Genomic DNA, 18,883 nt, shown 5'->3' with positions numbered 1-18,883 from the left:
GAATTTTTGTCGTGCTTTCTCTGTAGTTTTTATCTCCACTTTGTTCTGTGCAACTTGTGCCCTGTCCTAACTGTTCTTACCAGTTTTTATTGGTATTTTGAAGCCTTTGTATTATCTCTACCCCACTATCCCATTTAGCTTAAAATGGAGTTGCATTGTTTTAATGTCTTGTTTGACTTTTTCTTCTTTTTTTTTTGTGGTGTTCAGGATTCAAACTATTACCTTACACCTCAAAGTTTCTTCTTGGTTCTTGTAATCAACCTCTATTCTCACTCTAATCCCTTGGTAATCATTAATATGCTTTTTGTTGTTATAATGTTGCCATTTCTAGAATGTCATATAAATGGAATCATACAGTATGTAGCCTTTGAGTGTAGCTTTCACTTAATGCATTTGAGATTTATTCATGTTGTTTTGTGTTATCAGTAATTTGTTCATTATTATTGCTGAGTAGTTTTCTATTATATGACTGTACAGTTGAAGGAACTCTGGAATGTTTTATGTTTTCTGTGATTATAAACAACGCTATTATAAATATTCATGTAAACTTTTCATATTAATATGAGTTTTCATTTCCTTTGGATAAGTACCTAGGAGCAGGATTTCTGTGTCCTAGCTTTCTAAGACACTGTTTCTAAGAAACTGATGTAGCCTGTTTTCCACAATGGCTAGCTACATCATTTTGCATCCTCACCAGCAATGTATGTGAGTTCCAATTCTTCTGCATCCTTGCCATCACTTGATATTGTCAGTATTTTGGATTTTAGTCATTCTAATGTATGGAAGTAGCATCTTTCTGTGATTGTTTTTGTACTTCCCTAATGACTAAGGATAATGAACATTTTTTAATGTGCTTATTCTCATCTGTACATCCTTGGTGAAGTTTCTGTCAATCTTTTTTTTTTTTTTTTAAAGATTTTATTTGTTTTTAGAGAGAGGCCAAGGGAGGGAGAAAGAAAGGGAGAGAAACATCAATGTGGGAGAGAAACACTGATGGTTTGCCTCTTGCACACACTCAACCCAGGACCTGGCCTGCAAGCCAGTCATGTGCCCTGACCAAGAATCAAACCAGTGACCTTTTGGTTTGTAGAATGGTGCTCAACCCACTGAGCCACGTGGGCTGGACGGTTTCTTTCACTATTTATAATTTATTTAAATTGAGTTTTGAAAATTTTTCTTATATTCTGGTTACTTGTCCTCTGTTAGACATGGTTTGCAGGTATTTTCTCATACTTTGTGGCTTTTACCCTCTTAACAGTGTCTTTTGAAGAGCAATTCTTAATTTCAGTCATGTCCATTTTATCAGTTTTTTGGATTGTACTTTTGCTGTTGTATCTACAAATTACAAAGACTTTTTCCTATCTTTTTTCTAGAACAACATTATAAATAGAATGGAAGTCATACATGTACCGGTAATTTAAAAGTTTAAGTATCCACATTTTTTAAAAAAATGTAGTTAATTTAAATAGTTTTATTTAAGCCAATATATTCAGAATGTTGTTTCAACATGTATTGAGTAGAAATATTATTAATGAGCTACTTTACATTTTTATTTTTGTACTAAGTTCTGTTTGGTATATATTTAATACAGCACATATTAATGCAGTTGAGACACATTTCAGGGACTCAGTAGCCACTTGTGTCTATCGTCTACCATATTAGCACAGATCTAGAAGTTTTATTTTAGTCTGTTATTTATTTTGAGTTAATTTTTGTATAAGGAACAAGGGATGGATTATTATTTTGTATAAAGTGCAAAGTAGGTATATTCATTTATTTAACATATGGCTATTCATCAGAAACTTTTTACTAAAAGTTGTTCTGGGTAGTGAGAGATCTAGAGATTATTTGGGCTCTAAAACTCAACATTTAAACATACTTTCTTTTTCAGCTTTATTTTATTGCCTTTCATTTCATGGTAATGTAATTTACTTTGTATTGGGTTGGCTAAAACGTCTGAATGGCTTTGTTCCATAAAATAAAGGACTTTTTCCATAAAATAAAAGACATTATAGTTATTTCCATAAAATAAATTAAAATTTTGATATTTTGAATATATTGGTTATTTCCCTCTGTTGGCTTCTAGTGGGTTGAGGCCAGGAGTGCTGCTAAACATCTTCCAGTGCATAAGACAGCCCCACAGCAAAGAATCATTTAGCCAAAATGTCAATAGTACCAAGAAACTTCGCAAACCACTTTAAAAAAAATTTTTTTTAAAGAATTTATTTATTTATTTTAGAGAAAGGGGAAGGGAAGGAGAAAGAAGGAGAGAAACTTCATTGTGTGGTTGCCTCTCATGTGCCCCCTACTGGGGACCTGGCCTGCAACTCAGGCATGTGCCCTGACTGGGAATCGAACTGGCAACCCTTTGCTTTGCAGTCTGGCACTCAATCCACTGAGCCACACCAGCCAGGGCACAAACCACTTTTGACACATTCCATCAGTCACGGCACCTTCTCCACACATTGCACAAATGTTTTTTGTGTGTCAGTTGAGTTTTTACCTTTCTTTTTTTTTTTTTTATTTTTTTTTTAAGATTTTATTTATTTATTTTTAGAGAGGGAAGGGAGGAAGAGAGAGAGAGAGAGAGAGAGAAACATCAATGTGTGGTTGCTGGGGGTTATGGCCTGCAACCCAGGAATGTACCCTGGCTGGGAATTGAACCTGGGACACTTCGGTTCCCAGCCCGTGCTCAATCCACTGAGCTATGCCAGCCAGGGCTTGAGTTTTTACCTTTCTTGAAATAATAAAGCCAAAAGTGTTATGCATTTTCTTCCATCTTCAATATTAAAATGGCTACACAAAAATTCATCAATTTTGATAAATTTCTTTAAGTGTACACTGATATGACAGTTAAAGACAAATAAGCACTACTGGAGCTGTTGTACGGGAAAAACATAACGGTCTTTTTGGCCAACTCAGTAGTCAGCAATTTTCAAACAATATGTACGAAATGCTCAGAAGTGCTAGGTTTTTAGTGTCTTGGCTTTATTAATACACCTATTCAGACTTAAATTATTCATTATGCTATGTACATTTTTAAGATTGATTAACCTCCCAATTCCCAGAATTTTATGTAAAAATTCTTATTTCTTTGTTTCCAGGCATGTACTGGCATTGAAAATATTGATGAAGCTATTACACTGCTTGAACAAAATAATTGGGACTTAGTGGTAAGTACTTTTCAAAATTTTTTCCAGCTTCATTGAGCTATAATTGACATAATATTATGTAAGTTTAAGGTGTACCATGTGATGATATATGGGTGTGTTGTGAAATGATTATAATAAGGTTAGTTAACACATCCATCACCTCACGTAATTACTTTTTTTGTATGGTGAGAAGTTTTAAGATTTATTCTCTTAGCGACTTTCAGGTAAATGAGTACAATAAAGTATTGTTAACTATAGTTACCATACTGTGCATTATATCCCCAGAACTTTTAAGTGGAAGTTTGTACCTTTATTCATTGGCCTTCTGCCCGCCACCAATTTACTCTGTTTCTGTAGTTTTGGTTTTCTTTTTAGACTGTACATATAAGTGAGATCATACAATATTTGCCTTTCTCTGACTTATTCAAGTACCTTTTTTTGTGTGTCTGACCACTAGTCAAATTTTATGAATTTTTTTAAATTTTATTTTTTTAAGAGGGGAAAGGAGGGAGAAAGAGAAGGAGAGAAACATTGATTGTTTGCTTCTTGCATCTGGCCAACTGGGGACCTGGCCTGCAACCCAGGCATGTGCCCTGACTGAGAATCGAACAGTGACCCTTTGGTTTGCAGCCCATGCCCAGTCAGCTGAGCTACACCAGCCAGGGCAGACTGTCTATATTCTTATAGTTGTTTCATTATATTATAACTCTCTAGCTCTCTAACTCTAATCTGAATGAATAAAATCTACATATTATATCTTTAGTATAAAGTTCATATTTAGGTCAGTATTAAATTTCTAAATTATGAATTCTTATGTGTAATTTAAATAATTTTTAAACTTCTTTTATCTTACTGTGTGTGTTAAGGTTTATCTTCCCTGTAGTATTGTGGTGGGGATACTTGGAAGAAGAGAATAGTCAGACTTGTCTGAATAACTGTATTTGATGTTCCCCCCTCACTTCCTGGCGACTTCACTGACAATTATTCCTTTCTAAAGCTGTTAAAGAAGTGGCGTTCTGCTGTGGTTTTCCTTATGAACTTCAGGCAGTTTATTATAAAAGTGGTTTAGTTTTGGGAGGCGGGTTTGGGGAGGTGGCAAGAACTCAAAAAGGCAAGGCCCAGTATGCACTACACATTCACAAAATTGTAATTTGTTTACAGTTGCAAAGCTAACTAAAAAATGTGCAACGATCTTAGAGCAGTATTGGTTGTATTGGGATGACACAAATGTCCCTCATTGCCTTTTAAATCCTAAAAACGTCTAAATTGCAATTTAGAAGTGCTCATTTTCAAAAGTCAAAATTTGAGGCAAATATTTATAGAGTTAAGATTAGATATGTAGGTATATTCAAGTCCATACATGGACTTACATAATCAACTATCAGTTATCTGTGTGCTTTGTGTAGATTTACTGCTGTTACTCTTTTACTCAAAATATAAAAAACATTTTCAGCTTGTAAAAGTAATAACGCTCATCGTAATGAAATGAGAATAGAGCATTAACAAAGAAGAAATTAATAATCACCTTTAATCCCCTCAGTTGGTAATTGTTCAACAATTATTCCAGGGTATTTTCTCTTATGTGATTAAAATTTTTTTTATACTAATGATATTGTTCTGTTTTTCCTGTTTTGTGATCTGCATTTTTCACATAACAACCTATCATGAATATTTTCTAGCCAAGGAAATGTGACAGTTCATCATATTTAAAAATGTTTGTGTAATGTTTGTATGTTATTTCATGGTTTGGTTTTAGCATACTAATTTTACCAATCACTAGACATTTAGGAATTTTGCATTATTTTGTTGTTTTATACATTAATGTAGAAGACACTTGCGCACATGCATCCTTGCATGTTAAACCTATTATTTTCCTAGAAGATATTGAATAAATTTATTCATAGTTGAATATCTGGATCAAATTGTGTACATACACTTAAATTTTTAGATACTTATAGTTAAATTGCTTTCCAGGATGCCTGCATATTTGTATCAACTATATACATTTTGGGATTGCCTATTCATTAAACCAGTGCTTCCTTATTTTTTAAAAAATATTCTGGCACTTGTCAAAATGTACAAATATTTGTATAGCCTACCTCCAAATCCATGCTTCTACCACTGTGCTGTACTCTAACAAAGCATGATGTGGGGGGAAGGGACAGCAACCCATTTGGAATGATGTCCCCAGGTTTCTTGTCTTGAAGCTTCTTTTGCAATAACAGATATTGGTTTATTTTAGATTGTATTTTTGTAAGGATATTTTTACAGAGAGGCTGATGTAAATTATTGGGAGAGGTTAAAAATGCCACTAATCCACTCTTGCATGGTATGGGTGAGAGGGATATGGGATAGAGTAAAGGGAGGCTTTGGACTGGGCGTAATGAACTACAAATCTTTGATGTGAGAATTACTATTTATGGGAATGGAGCAGATAATTCTTTATCTGCTTCCTATTGGTGTATGTTCATTAGTTTTGAAGGTTAAAACGTTTGTTGGTTCTGGATATTTTCTCATTCCAATCTGTCTATTATTAGAGTATTGCAGAAGGAGAATTTTTCCATATAGTGTTAAATAATTGAGTGGTACAAGTGCTCTCCAACTACTTCTAAGTTAATTGATTTTGGAAAATATGGTAATAGAACTTGGGTTAAAAACACTGGTGCTATATTTTTGCAGAAATGTGATCTTACATTGTATCCAGCCCAAGCAAAAGCATCAGGCTATCTTTCACAACCTTAAAGTTTTGGTTTTCTTTTGAAATATATGTCCTAGCTGGCTTTTCACTCCAAGTAATCCACTTTTATCTATAGTAGAGATTTGCTGTGCTGTGTAATTATCTTTCTCTATAAATGTTCTCATTTCTCCTGTTTTCATACCATAATTACATTGTGCTTTTAAACAATAAAAAATATTTTAAATATCATATTACTAGTTCAAACTTTATTAGGATCATGGAATTTTTTATATTGTATTTTCTATATTTTGCCTGTGCATTATATTTTGATATTTTGTATTTCTATATTATAATTATCACTTCTTTGTATTTTACAGGCCTTATGGAACAGTTCATGTAATTTGAATTTTTAACCTAAGACTTGTCTGTATTTAAAATTTTCTGTACATGTTAGTTAGATCTCTCCTTCAGTGTTTCTGTGCACATTTTGCTACAGAAGTGTAGAGGAATGTGAGTTACGCACCACAGTCTGGAATTGTTTTGAATTTAAGATTAGAAAACTCATTCTTTCAGTACCAAGTGCTTATAATGTAATTTATTCTAGATATTATACGTTGGGGGCATAAACAGATGTAACGATATGTGGTGCCAGACATTGAGAAGTGAGCTGAAACATTGATAAGACATGGTTTTTTTTTCCCCCTTTCCAGTTTTTTTATTTTTCAATCACCCAAGGATGGGGATTATATATATATTTGATTTTAGAGAGAGAGGAATGGCTTGGGAGTGGGGAGAGAGAAAGTGAGTGAGAAAAACATCAATCGGTTGCCTCCCATATGAGTCCTGACAGGGAATGATCCCACAGCCTAGTTATGTGTCCCGACCAGGGATCGAACCCACAACATTTTGGTGTAGGTTGATGCTTTAGTTAACTAGCCACCCTGCCAGGGCAAACACATGGTCTTTTATATGTGTCTGTATATATGAAATTCCCTCAATTAATTAAAATTTTTAGTAAACTCTAGGAGATACAGAGAAAGATATCTGACATATACTTGGTAACCCAATGCTAAGAGAAATAAAGTAAAAGTACACATTAACCTAACCATACTACATTTTAAGTACTCTGTGATCTTAGGAAATGATTTTTGAACTTTGTACTCAAATACTGCTCTGGTTTGCTGCCTCTGCTGACATAGCCATTTTGTTGAAGAAAGACTCCATTCAGAGGACTTAAATTTTTCTTTTACTACATGTTCCAACTTAAGGCAAAAATGAAACAAATCAGCCTATATTTGGTTTATTACTGAAATTTCTAGTCTTCAAGGATAACGTTGTCCTAATAGAAGCTTATAATAAAGTCATAAACACCTTTGAAGACTTAAACCCAAGGAAAATTATCATGCACATTATCCATCTCATTTTAAGATTTATTTAGGTGCTTTAAAAGATTTCCATTCCACTAATTTTCACTTTTGAAGAAATGTATCTTAATGATTAGCCTAAAATTCCTTAGAACAGTTTCTTCTACTACCCTACTCAGGATGTGGCTACAGAGTTCCTCGAATGTGCACTGCTTTACCACTTTATACAGTGCTATGAACACCTGCAGTTTTATGAATGAACTAGTTTAACCAGTGACATAATGAGTCTCTGTCATCCTCAGAAAGCAGCCAAGTATTGAGTGCTGCCCTTCATCAGTGGCCATTAGATACTGGCCTATGTTTGCACGATCCTTGCTATGACAAAAGAGAAGTTACTGTGAAGAAATATCTCATCATATCAATTTGTCCTCCTTTGATATAGCCTTCTTTGTATCCCTTGTTTTTAAGGGACTATAAGCTCATTATATTACAGAATTTTTCAATTTCTTAATTTGTAATTTGACCACCATCCTACCACTACTGTCTCTCCTTTTTATTGAGGTTCTACTTTGTACTTCTTATCATATCAAGTGTTTACCTACATTATTTCATTAATCTTTACATTGGCACCAGAAAGTGGAAAGGTAGGCGTTATTTTTATTTTATATATAAGAAACTGAGGTCCAATGACATTAAGTAAACTATCCCTTCCCACACCACTGATAAGGGGTAAAACTGTGATTTTTGAACCCAGATCTGTGAGTCCATAAAATCTTCCATTGCTTTAAAAATCATAGTTTCAGGTTATTAGATTTTCTGTATTCAGTGTGTTATTCTATGAACTTCTATGTTTTTCTTTAAATTTTGTTTTTCAATGGCAGTTTACATACAATATTGTATTATTTTGGGTATATAGCAATATTGTATTATTTTCGGTGATTAAACAACTGTATACTTTACAAAGTGATCCCCCTGATACTTCAAGTATTCACCTGGCACCATACATAGTTATTACAATATTATTGACTGTATTCCCTATGCTGTACTTTACATCGCTGTGACTCTTTTGTAACTACCAATTTGTACTTCTTAATCCCTTTACCTTTTGTGCCCAGCCCTCAAACCCCCTCCCCTCTTGCAACCATCAGTCTGTTCTCTGAACTTCTCTGTTTTTCCTCCTATCACTCACAATTCATTTCAGGTTGTCAAGTGAAAGAGCTCTAGGTACAGTTACATAGTGGTACTTTAGTATGTTTATGCTTTGTTGTTAACTATACTGTAAGATTCTAGAGTAAAGAAATTGTTTTTCTTGTTAATTTAGTCTTGGCACATGGTAATTGCTTAATAAATGCTTATTTCACTGATTGATTTTATTAGTACATTTATTTTTAAGTCTGTTTTTCTTTCTCTTGTCATTTGGATATTTGAAAAGTCTTTATTGTTAAGACTTCCGACTCTTACTGCTATCACTGTTCCTTATCCGGCAATCATAAGGTTTGAGGAACGAGGGAGGATAACCCAGATACCAAAGGAATAGGATTGGGCTGATTTACTTATCTCATTAATAAAATTTAGATGTCTCTACCTATTGTTGCCTTTGGAGAAATATTTTTCACAAACAACTCCTTTCCTTTGTAATTTGTTTCCAAGCATCTCACAGGAATTTTCCCCCCTTTTGTTTATTTCTGGGTGTGCCATTCTACCATAAAAAAGCTCATTATATAACCTCAGCTATTTGAAATTTTTCATCCATTCTGCCTGTCGGGAGAAAATTTTGTGTGATAAAAGACTTGCTGCTTAAAATGTAGGTAAGTGGGTATAAGAGAATTGTTTTCTGTATTTCAAAGGAAAACTTACGTTTTTACAAACATGAAATTCTCAGTTTACTAAACAGTTCTAATCAGAACTGTTTGAGGTCCACATTTTTTTCCCCTGACTGCAACTTGACTTTCTGCTTACTTTTTCATTGGATTCTGTTTCTTATGTTGTGTTATTTTTCCTTGAGATATAATGTAGTTCTAGATTTATTATATGAACTAAATATCTCTTCTTTTATGAAAACCTACGGTACATAAAAGTTTAGAAGCTTTAAGACAGTAAAAATGTGGATGTTAATCATCTAGCAGGAAATGATGTACTCAAAGTTTAAATGAAATTTGGAAATGTGACTAATATATATCTTTTTTGATTTCGAGTACTACTTATCTAACTTGTTTCAGAACACATTAAACCATTTAAATTAAATTGTAAAGAGTCAGCTCACTGTTGTGAAACTGAGGTAAAAGGCTTTATGCTAATACTGAAAGAAGTAGTACTATATGCTACTTATGACTTGAACATTTAAAAGAAAGTACAAATTTTAACATTTTTTTAAATGGTTTTGTTTTTAAAATAGTTCAGTTCAATCAGATGCAGTTTGATCTTCATACTTACAAACCATGCTAACCTACAATTAGTCTGATTTTTAAAAATGGGTTTATTTTCAACAAGTTGCATTGCTATGCTATTTAACTAATTTATTTCTATTACTGGAAGTGGTTTAAACAAAATAACTGCAGCAAAGCTAGTGGTTTAGCACACCTGTAAATGTGATGACTTGCAGTTCCTCCTGCTGGTTTCAAGGACCAGCTGACATAAATCAGTGTGTGCTTGGAAAAGAAAAAAAAATATGGCAGTTTAAATTCCTGTTTTTATAATTCTTTATATTCATACTGACATTAAAAAATTTTTGCTACCTAATGGTAATATAAGTTCTTAAAAATTTTACAGTTCTATCTTTAAGTGAAATGGGAATTAAAATGTTCACATAAAAGTTTTATATTTCATTCTCTTTTTTTATTACAAAATATTTTTGAGGTGAGAATGCTTAGGATCTGTTCTCATCACTATAATTTTCTTTTAATCTAGTTTTGGATTTTGTTGTTTGGCTTATATTTTGTTTAATTTGATGTTTTAGTAATTTTGTTTATATTTTTGGTGTACTCATCTAGTACTTCTCTGTCTTGAGCACAGGTTTCTCTCAAACACATACTTGCTTTATGTCTTAAAAAACTCATAGTCAAGCTTAAAATCCTAACACATGGTTAATAGTGGTAACATAGTTCCATAGTTCTTCAGATCCAGGATGCTCTAAGTTCAACTATGCTTTGTCTACATTTACTCTGATTATAGGAAACTGAACAGTGAAGTTCTACGAATGCCTCTGTTGTAGAATTTGGACTGTCTTCCTTAGCTTCATGGTTTAAATTTTTTTTTAAAATTTGAATTATATTTTATTATTTATGCTATGCCAGTTATCCCAATTTTTCCCCCTTAGCTTCCCTCTCCCCAGGCACCCCCACTCTCTCAGGCCATCCCCACACTGTTGTCCATGTCCGTGGGTCATGGCTATAATATTCCCTCTGCTGTACTTTACTTCCCCATGGTTATTCTGTAACCACCAATTTGTACTTTTTAATTCCTTCACTTTTTTCACCTATCCCCCAAATACCCCTCCCATCAGGCAACCATAAAAATGTCTGTATCTATAATTCTGTTTCTGTTCTGCTTGTTTATTTTGTTTTTTAGATTCAGTTATTTATAGATATGTATTTGTTGCCATTTTATTGTTTATATTTTTTATCTTTTTTTTCTTAAAGAAGAACCTTTCACATTTCATATAATGCTGGTTTGTTGGTGATGTACTCCTTTAGTGTTTTGTCTGAAGTTCTTTATCTGTCCTTCAATTCTAAATGATACTTTGCTGGGTAGAGTAATCTTGGTTATAGGTTCTTCCTTTTAATCAACTTTGAATATTTCTTGCCAATCCCTTCTAGCCTGCAAACTTTCTTTTGAGAAATCAACAGTCTAATGGGGGTTCCTGTGTAGGTAACGGACTACTTTTCAGCTTCTCTCTTTGTATTAACCTTTGGCATTTTAAATATATGTGCTTTGGGATGGGCCTCTTTGAGTTCATCTTGTTTGGGACTCTATTTCCTAGACTTGTATGTCTGTTTCCTTCACCAAGTTAGGGGAGTTTCCTGTCATTTTTTCATATATTTTTGCTGTCTCTCTTCTCCTTCCAGCACCCCCATAATGTGAATGTCGGTATGCTTGAAGTTATCCCAGAGGCTCCTTACACTCCTCATTTTTGGAGGTTCTTTTTTCTTGTTGATAATCTAATTGGTGTTTTTTGCTTCCTTATATTCCAAATTGCTGATTTGATTTTCAGCTTGATCCTCTACTGTTGATTCCCTGTAAATTGTTCTTCATTTCAGTTAATGTGTCCTTAATTTCTGACTGCTTTTTTATGACTTCCATATCCTTTTTTATGCTGTTGAAGTTCTGACTTCATGTGTTCTTCCTCTAAGTTCATTGAGCAACTTTTAAACCAGTGTTTTGATCTCTGCATCTAGTAGATCACTTTTCTCCATTTTGTTTACTTCTTTTTCTGGAGTGTAGTTTTTGTTCTTTTCTTTGTGTCATGTTTCTTTGTCTCCTCATTTTGGTAGCCTCCCTTTGTTTTTATGTATTAGGTAGAGCTGCTATGACTTCCTGGCTCAGTAGAGTGGCCTAGTGTGGTAGGTGTCCTGTCAGGTCCAGTAGCACAGCCTCCCCTATCACTGAAGGTGGATACTCAAGGTGCGCCTACCATGTGCATGGTGTACACCTCTTGTAGCTGAACCTTGATGACTATTGGCAGGTCAATGGGAGGGATTTACCCAGGCCAGGCAGCTACAAGGACTGGCTGTCACCACTGACTACCAACCTCTGACCACCGTGAAGGATCAGCAATGCAGGGGCCCACTCCACAGAACAGGACTTAATTCATCATCAGGGCTCTGGTGCCTTCTGAGTCCATCCCTTGTGTGTGTCACTGTGGAGGTTGTCGGGTGGTGGCACTTTGATGTGATCTGTAGCTGTTCACTGGTTGTGTGGGCTCTGGGGTCTCCTGGGATGTGCAGGCCAAGGTTGGCCACTGCCTGTGTTTTGTCCAGGGCCACCAAGCATTAGCTACAAAGTGATCTACAGATGGCTGCTACTTGTGCTGGGCTTGGAGGTGCCTAAGTGAGGCCAGCCTTGGAACTAAGGGCAGCTGCTACCAGTGCTAAGCTGGGGTCACTTAGCGAGAAGTAGGGACCATGCTGATGCTGCTTGTTTGAGAGAATTTAGGAAAATTTGAAGCATGAGCCATATGTATGGAAAAACCACTAGAAACAGCTTAGGTGGGCCTGAAAGTTGGGTGGGGTGGAACTTCAGGAAGTTCTCAGGGTGGGGCAAACATGTGAGCTCAGATAGAGTCTCAGATATGGTACTTGCCTACCAGCTCTGTGGAGAGAGGGCTCAGAAAAGGAACAGTGACTTCTGCGAGTATTTCTGTCAGGGAGAAAGCTGCTCCCCAGCTCTTGCCCTGTTGCCAGCCATTTCAGTTTTTTCCTGTATGTCCCTGATCACTTTTAGTCTACTGCTCCCATGCTGGAGCTCAGAGGGAGTGAATCTAAGTAAGTGTGTGAGTGGGCCCTTTAACAGGAACTGCCTGGGACTCCATAAGTTTCTGTCTTCCACATCCTCAATCCCCACTGTTTTTTACAGCCAGAAGTTATGGGAACTTATCTTCCTGGCTCTGGAACCCTGAGTCTGTGTTACCTAGTGTTAGGCTGGGACCCCTCGCTCCCAAGATATCCCTCCTTATTGTTATCCACCATGTGGTGGGGGTGGGACAGCCCATTCCATGTCTCTGCTCCTCCTATCAGTCACGATGTGGGTTCTTCTTTATTTCCATAGTTGTAGGGCTTCCATTCACCTTGGTTTATGCTTCTGAATAATGGTTGTTCTGTAGATCAGTTGTAATTTTGCTGTGTTTGTGTGAGGAGGTGAGCCGTGTTTACTTATATGTCCATCTTGTCTGGAAATTCCTTAGCTTAATGTTAAAAGTCCTCTTATCATTTAACCCTGCCTCTTCATTATGAATGAGCTTCCATAACTCAGGAGGTTGTATGACCTCATATAGCCAGATTAGCTTGTAATCTCAAACATACCAAATGTATTCGTACTGCTGGGCCTTTGCTTTATAGGTCTCCCATGGATTCCTTCCCCTCCCTCCTGTTGTCCATCCAGATTTTATTCTTTAAGGCCTAACAGCCTCATCATCTCTTTGTATCCTTTAATGTGGTACTGTTCTTTTAACATTAGCCTTTGTTACATTGTTTGTTCATCCCTCCTTTTCTCAGTCTCTCCCTCCCCATCCCCCCCCTTTTATACTTGTTGAGAGAATTAAAATGACTTTCAGCTAGGGTGTGTAAGGGAATGCTTTATGCATAAGCGTACACTTTTATTCACAGATATAGCTGGGAAAATGCATAACATGATACCTTTAATAACTTCATTGCTAGTAGCTGTGTAGATATATTTGAGACTGTTTGAATAGTTCTAATGTATTGCCACATTATTACTATCATCTTTGAATTTTGATTTTTTTAAAAAGCTGTTTATTATCTTCTCAGTTCAAAATTGAAGTATAATTCTAGAGGCCAGTAGGCTCTGTAGTCAGAGGTCTGTATTGTAGTTGACACAGCAAGTCCAATAGCACTCTCACAAATTGTAGGCTGGAATTTTTGGATTATTTTCTTGGTGATTTGTTTAATGCACAGAGAATGAATATTTTAAAGATGTATAATGACTGATAACAGAATGTGTTTAGAACATGAGCATATTTTAAAATGTTCAGGGATTGCAGAAGAGTTGCAAAATAGTATAGAGTTCTTGATAATTCTTCATCAAACGTCTAATGTTAACATCTTGAACAACTGCAGTATAATTGGTACAGTACTCTTCCTAATTTTGGTACAATAGTATTATAATGCAAAAGCACTTTTGTACTTTTGGCACAAAACCATTAAATACTTTAATGGTTTAAAGTATTTAAAGTAATGGACTTTATTTGACTATTACTAGGTTTTCTGTTAATGTACTTTTTTGGTTCAAGATCTAACCTAAGATCCACAATGCCTTTAGTTCATGTCTTTACCACCTCCTCCAGTCTCTGATAATTCCTTAGTTTTTTTTTTTTGCTGCATGACCACTACACTTGGGGAGCGGTAGAATCAGTGCTGATCAGGTATTTTGTAGCATATTCTTGAGTTTGGATTTGTCTGATGTTTTCTCATGCATGATACACTAAGCTTAATCATTCTTGGCAAGAGTATCACAGATGTGCTTTTGTGCTTTTCGCAGTGTAACAGGACGTGCATGATGTCAAAATGTCTCATTACTGGTGGTATTACCTTGGACACAGTAAAGATGATGTCTTTCAAGTTTCTCCATTGTGAAGTTTTTTCTCTTTGAAATTAATAAATGTCTTGTGGGGAGCTATATTGAGACAATAAAACTATCCTGTTTTTCTTAAAATTTTTGCCCACTTATTTTATCTCCTCTTTTTTAAAAATTATTTTATTATTATTTTTTTTTAGAGAGGGAAGGGAGGGAGAAAGAGAGAAAGAGAGAAAGATCAATGTGCGGTTGCTGGGGGCCATGGCCTGCAACCCAGGTAATGTGGTCTGCTGGGAATCGAACCTGCGACACATTGGTTCGCAGCCCGCGCTCAATCCACTGAGCTACACCAGCCAGGGATCTCCTCTCTTAATTTATCACTATACATCTTATAAAATTGTTTCTTAGTAGTTATCCTAGGTTTTATAATATAAACATTAAACAATCAGAATCCATATTTAAATAATATACTGCTTTATGTATAGTGTGATGGCCCTACAGCTTTTTAGTAGTTCCATTTCTTCTCACCCATTTTGTACTATTGTTGGCATGTATTTTAGTTTTGCATATTCTCTGAACAATATTTTGTTGTTTTTTGCTTCAGATAATTATCTTTTAGAGAAATGAAATGTGAGCCAGAAATAATTTTCTTTTACTTTCATTTGTTTCATTTCTTGGTATAAATTTATGATTTTCTCTGGTATATTCCTTTTGCCAACTACGTTCTTTAATAGTTCTTGTAGAGTAGGTTTGCTGGAAATAAATTCTCACAGTTTTTTGTTTGTGAAAATTATTATTTCTTCTTCATTTTTGAAAGAACTTTCAGTGGGTGTGGAATTTTAGGTTGACTTTTTAGGGGTTAGTTTTACTCTAGCACTTTAATGATGTCACTCTGTTATCTTCTGGCTCATATGGTTTCTGGAGAGAATTCTGTTGCTAGTCTTATATTTGTTTATCTGAATGTAATCATTTTGCCCCCTCTGTCTGCTTTCATATTTTCTTTTTGTGTTTGTTTCTCAGCAGTTCGAATATCATCTGCCTTAGAGTGCAGGGGGCATATGCACATGTGCAGACTTGCTTGGTGTTCTTGGATCTGTGGTTTTGAAGATTTTTTTACATATTGAGACTAAATTCATATAACATGCAGTTAACCATTTTAAAGTGGAGAGTTCATTGGTATTTAGTGTACTCACAGTGTTGTGCAAATTACCACCTCCCTTTAATGGGTTTTGAAAAATCTTGGTTAGTATTTTTTATCTGTTCTTTTCTATTTCTCTCCTGTATTTCTGGCTATGTATATTATATTAAAGAGTTTTATTTTGTCTTACACCTTTTGGATTTTCTGTTGTTTTTTTCCTCATCTTTTTCCTACTATATGTTTTAGGTTTTAGTAATTTCTATAGTCCTATCTTCCAGTTCTCTGATTCTTTCCTTGATTATGTCAGTTCTGCTGATAAGTATGTTGAAGACATTCTTTATCTCTGTTATTGTTTATTATTTCTAGCATAGTTTCTATCTCTCTGCTGAAACTACCCATTTGATCTTAGGTGTTGTCCATTTTTTCTACTAGAGCCTTTAACATATTAGTCATAATCATTTAAAATTCCTTGCCAGGTCTAATGTCTGTATCCTACATGAGTCTGTTTCTGGTAATTACTTGTCACTTACAAATGTGGTCTTTATGGTCTTTTGATATGCTTTGCAATTTTTTTGGTGGCTGTTTTTAAAGGCTGGGCTTTTTATTTAGGCTGGTAGAGACTAGGTTATGTCTGCAAATAGGCATGCTTTTCTTTATGCTAAGACTTCAGGCGTTTGAGTTGACCTTATTTTGAGTTGGATTGAGTTTGAATTTCTTTTGTGACTTTGCTCAATACACCAAAGCTTTCAGTTTTCTCCTGTGATACCTTGTATTTAGGGTGTTGACTAGTGTGCTAGAGATTTTTCTTCCATTTTAAATTATAAGTTTTTAAATAAAAAAACTTTTTTAAATAAAAAAAACTTCTGGGATTCACTTCTTCTAGAGTAATTTATCCCTAAAGACAGATTGCCCTATATGTAATAGCTATATATAAAGTTATGATTACCCTTGGTTTTATAATAATCAGTGAAAAGCATTAGAATTCTTCCAATTAAACAAGGTATGCAAGGATTTTTATATTCTTTTTTATTAACCAGCTGGAGCAAAATAACTTACTAGAATATAAAGAGCTGAATGAGCATGCCACTAATGGAGAAAGGGGTATTCTAACAGAACCAGTATTTTTCCCCGTCCCATTTTTATTTGATGTTGGTTAAAACATACCATTGCCATTTAGTTTAAAAAAAATGTAAATGCTTGTGCACATACCTCAGGTACTTTATGTATAATAAAGGAATGTAGAAGGAGAAAATGAAAGAATAGAGAAAACTAGACTGTAGTAGTCAGGATGTGGTGGAACCAAATTGTGGTTTACTAATTGAGAATGGCTTCTTGGTCTGGAGGGACAGAGTTCTGAAGTAAAGTAGCAGCTTTCTTTTTTAGTAGACACCTCCTATCTTCTATGGGGACACATCAATTGTATCTTCATTTTCAGTTTCCAACTGTGTAGATGTGTCTCTTTCATTGATTGGCTGCCTGTCAAATTGGAATATGATCTGCCTCATTGATAAACCCTGTCATTCACAATAGGCTTTCATTAGTGTATTAAGTGGTGTATGCCTCTGAAAGTGCACCTTCCTCCTGTCCTGCTACCTTAAAATTAATATTGGGTTGGCAAAAAAGTTTGTTTTTCCTGAAAGATAGCCCTAGTAGTGCTTAGTTGTCTTTAACTTTGTTTGAAACAGTTTTGTTAGATTGCATTGTGACAGCTGTCATATCAGCATGCATTTTAAAAAAACTTCCCCAAATTGGTGAATTTTGTGTAGCCATTTTAATATCGAAGATGGAAGAAAGTAAATGACATTTTTGCATATTATGCTTTGTTATTTCAAGAAAGGTAAACATGCAACTGAAATGCAAAAAAAAAAAAGATTTGTGCAGTGTATAGAGAAGGTGCTGTGACTGATTGAACCTGTCAAAAGTTGTTTGTGCAGTTTCACGTTAGAGATTTCTTGCTGGATGATGTTCCATGGTGGAGTAGACCACTTAAAGTTGATAATGATTCAGTATTCTGCCACTCAGGAGATAGCTGACATACTCAGAATATCCAAATCAATAAAGTTATTGGTGAAAATGAAAAATGTGTCTTTTACTTTATGGAAAAAAACATAACAGACTTTTTGGCCACCCCAATATGATCGTTATTCTCAGTCTGACTCTTCCTTTGGGCTTTTCATCTGCCATGGTGAGCACTGGTGTCTGTTCAACTGCCACTTCACAAAAGAGGTACCACGCCTGCATCGAAGAAACACACAAACAGCACCAGGAGCAGCAGAAGGAGGCAGCAGCAGTGGAGGAGGGAGAACGCATGAGCTAGATTTTTTTTTTATGTTTGTTCCACCCTTAGCTTTTTGGTTTTTTCCTTTGAGCTGTATATCAGAGAGTATGTCTTTCACAAGTTACTTGTTATTCTGCTAGTTATCCTGGCCATGGTGACTGGAGAGCATTCTTTGTCCTGAATCTCTGAATCCCACGTTTGTATTAGTGGGTTATATTTATATAGTCTTCTGGGGGCATTGAATCCCTAGGTCTTCGGTTTGTGGTCTTCTCAAAGCTCCTCTCTCATTCCAGCTATAATTCTGAGGCGAACATGTTTTCCTGCTCCTCTTCCTGCTACCCTTCCATCTCTACCCCCACCCCTTATCTGTTCTCCTGGTTGCCATGGATATCATCAGTACCCTAAGGTTTGAATGTTTGTTGTCCTTTTCAGATTAAGTCTTCTGTTTTGTGAGGGAGATGGAAGGGTCTTTGCAGAGTTTTGTGCCCCTCCAGTGTTGGTGATTCTCTCCTTTGTTTTGAATCTTAGTGGAGACTTTCTTAGGACTTCACCAGTTTATTTTTTATGTGAGCATTTGGTGGCCTTAATGCAGAAATCCTATTTGCCTTATTAACTCACTGTTACCAGTGCACTGTTAGTCTCCACCAATTTGTCAGTGCACCCGATTGGAACTGACTTGAGTAAGCCAGTGCTCACATTTTATTTCTCTCTGCATGCACCTGTCTTAGATTTTGGGCCAATGGTTTGCTTTGTGACTTGAGCATTCCAGTGAGCTCCAGAAATGTCATGTATGTCTCTTCATTATAAAGTTGGAAGCAATACTTCTTTGTCATTTTTTGAAAACCTCTGTAATTTCAGTTTATTTCTTCCTTCTCCAATAAATATGAAGTAGATGGTTTTAAAGTTTCTAAGATGCAAGGTCCTTTCTGTTTTCTTTTTGTCAGTAATTTCTAGTTCCACTGTGTTTCATTCAGCGAGTTTTGTTTATAACATTTCTGTTTGGTGAAAACAGTTTCTTTGTGACCT

At 35.3% G+C, this 18,883-nt stretch overlaps 1 protein-coding gene across 2 annotated transcripts in view; it reads left to right on the top strand.

Moving 5' to 3' along the window:
* The window catches only part of LOC114496088 (FAS-associated factor 1), a 380,509-nt gene that overhangs the window by 59,983 nt on the left and 301,643 nt on the right, over positions 1-18,883 (top strand). For both annotated transcript variants that reach the window (XM_028511353.2, XM_028511352.2), the window contains one exon: positions 3,105-3,173. Coding sequence is in view for 1 of the 2 variants with exons in the window: in XM_028511352.2 (XP_028367153.2) it covers positions 3,105-3,173 (69 nt within the window). In the remaining variant the exon portion in view is untranslated. The remainder of the gene's footprint in view (positions 1-3,104; positions 3,174-18,883) is intronic.

This window comes from Phyllostomus discolor, chromosome 5 (assembly GCF_004126475.2).
Source record: "Phyllostomus discolor isolate MPI-MPIP mPhyDis1 chromosome 5, mPhyDis1.pri.v3, whole genome shotgun sequence".
In the NCBI taxonomy this organism is placed as follows: domain Eukaryota; kingdom Metazoa; phylum Chordata; class Mammalia; order Chiroptera; family Phyllostomidae; genus Phyllostomus; species Phyllostomus discolor.
The sequence above is the reverse complement of the archived record's forward strand: the minus strand, read 5'-3'. Positions and strand labels throughout refer to the sequence as shown.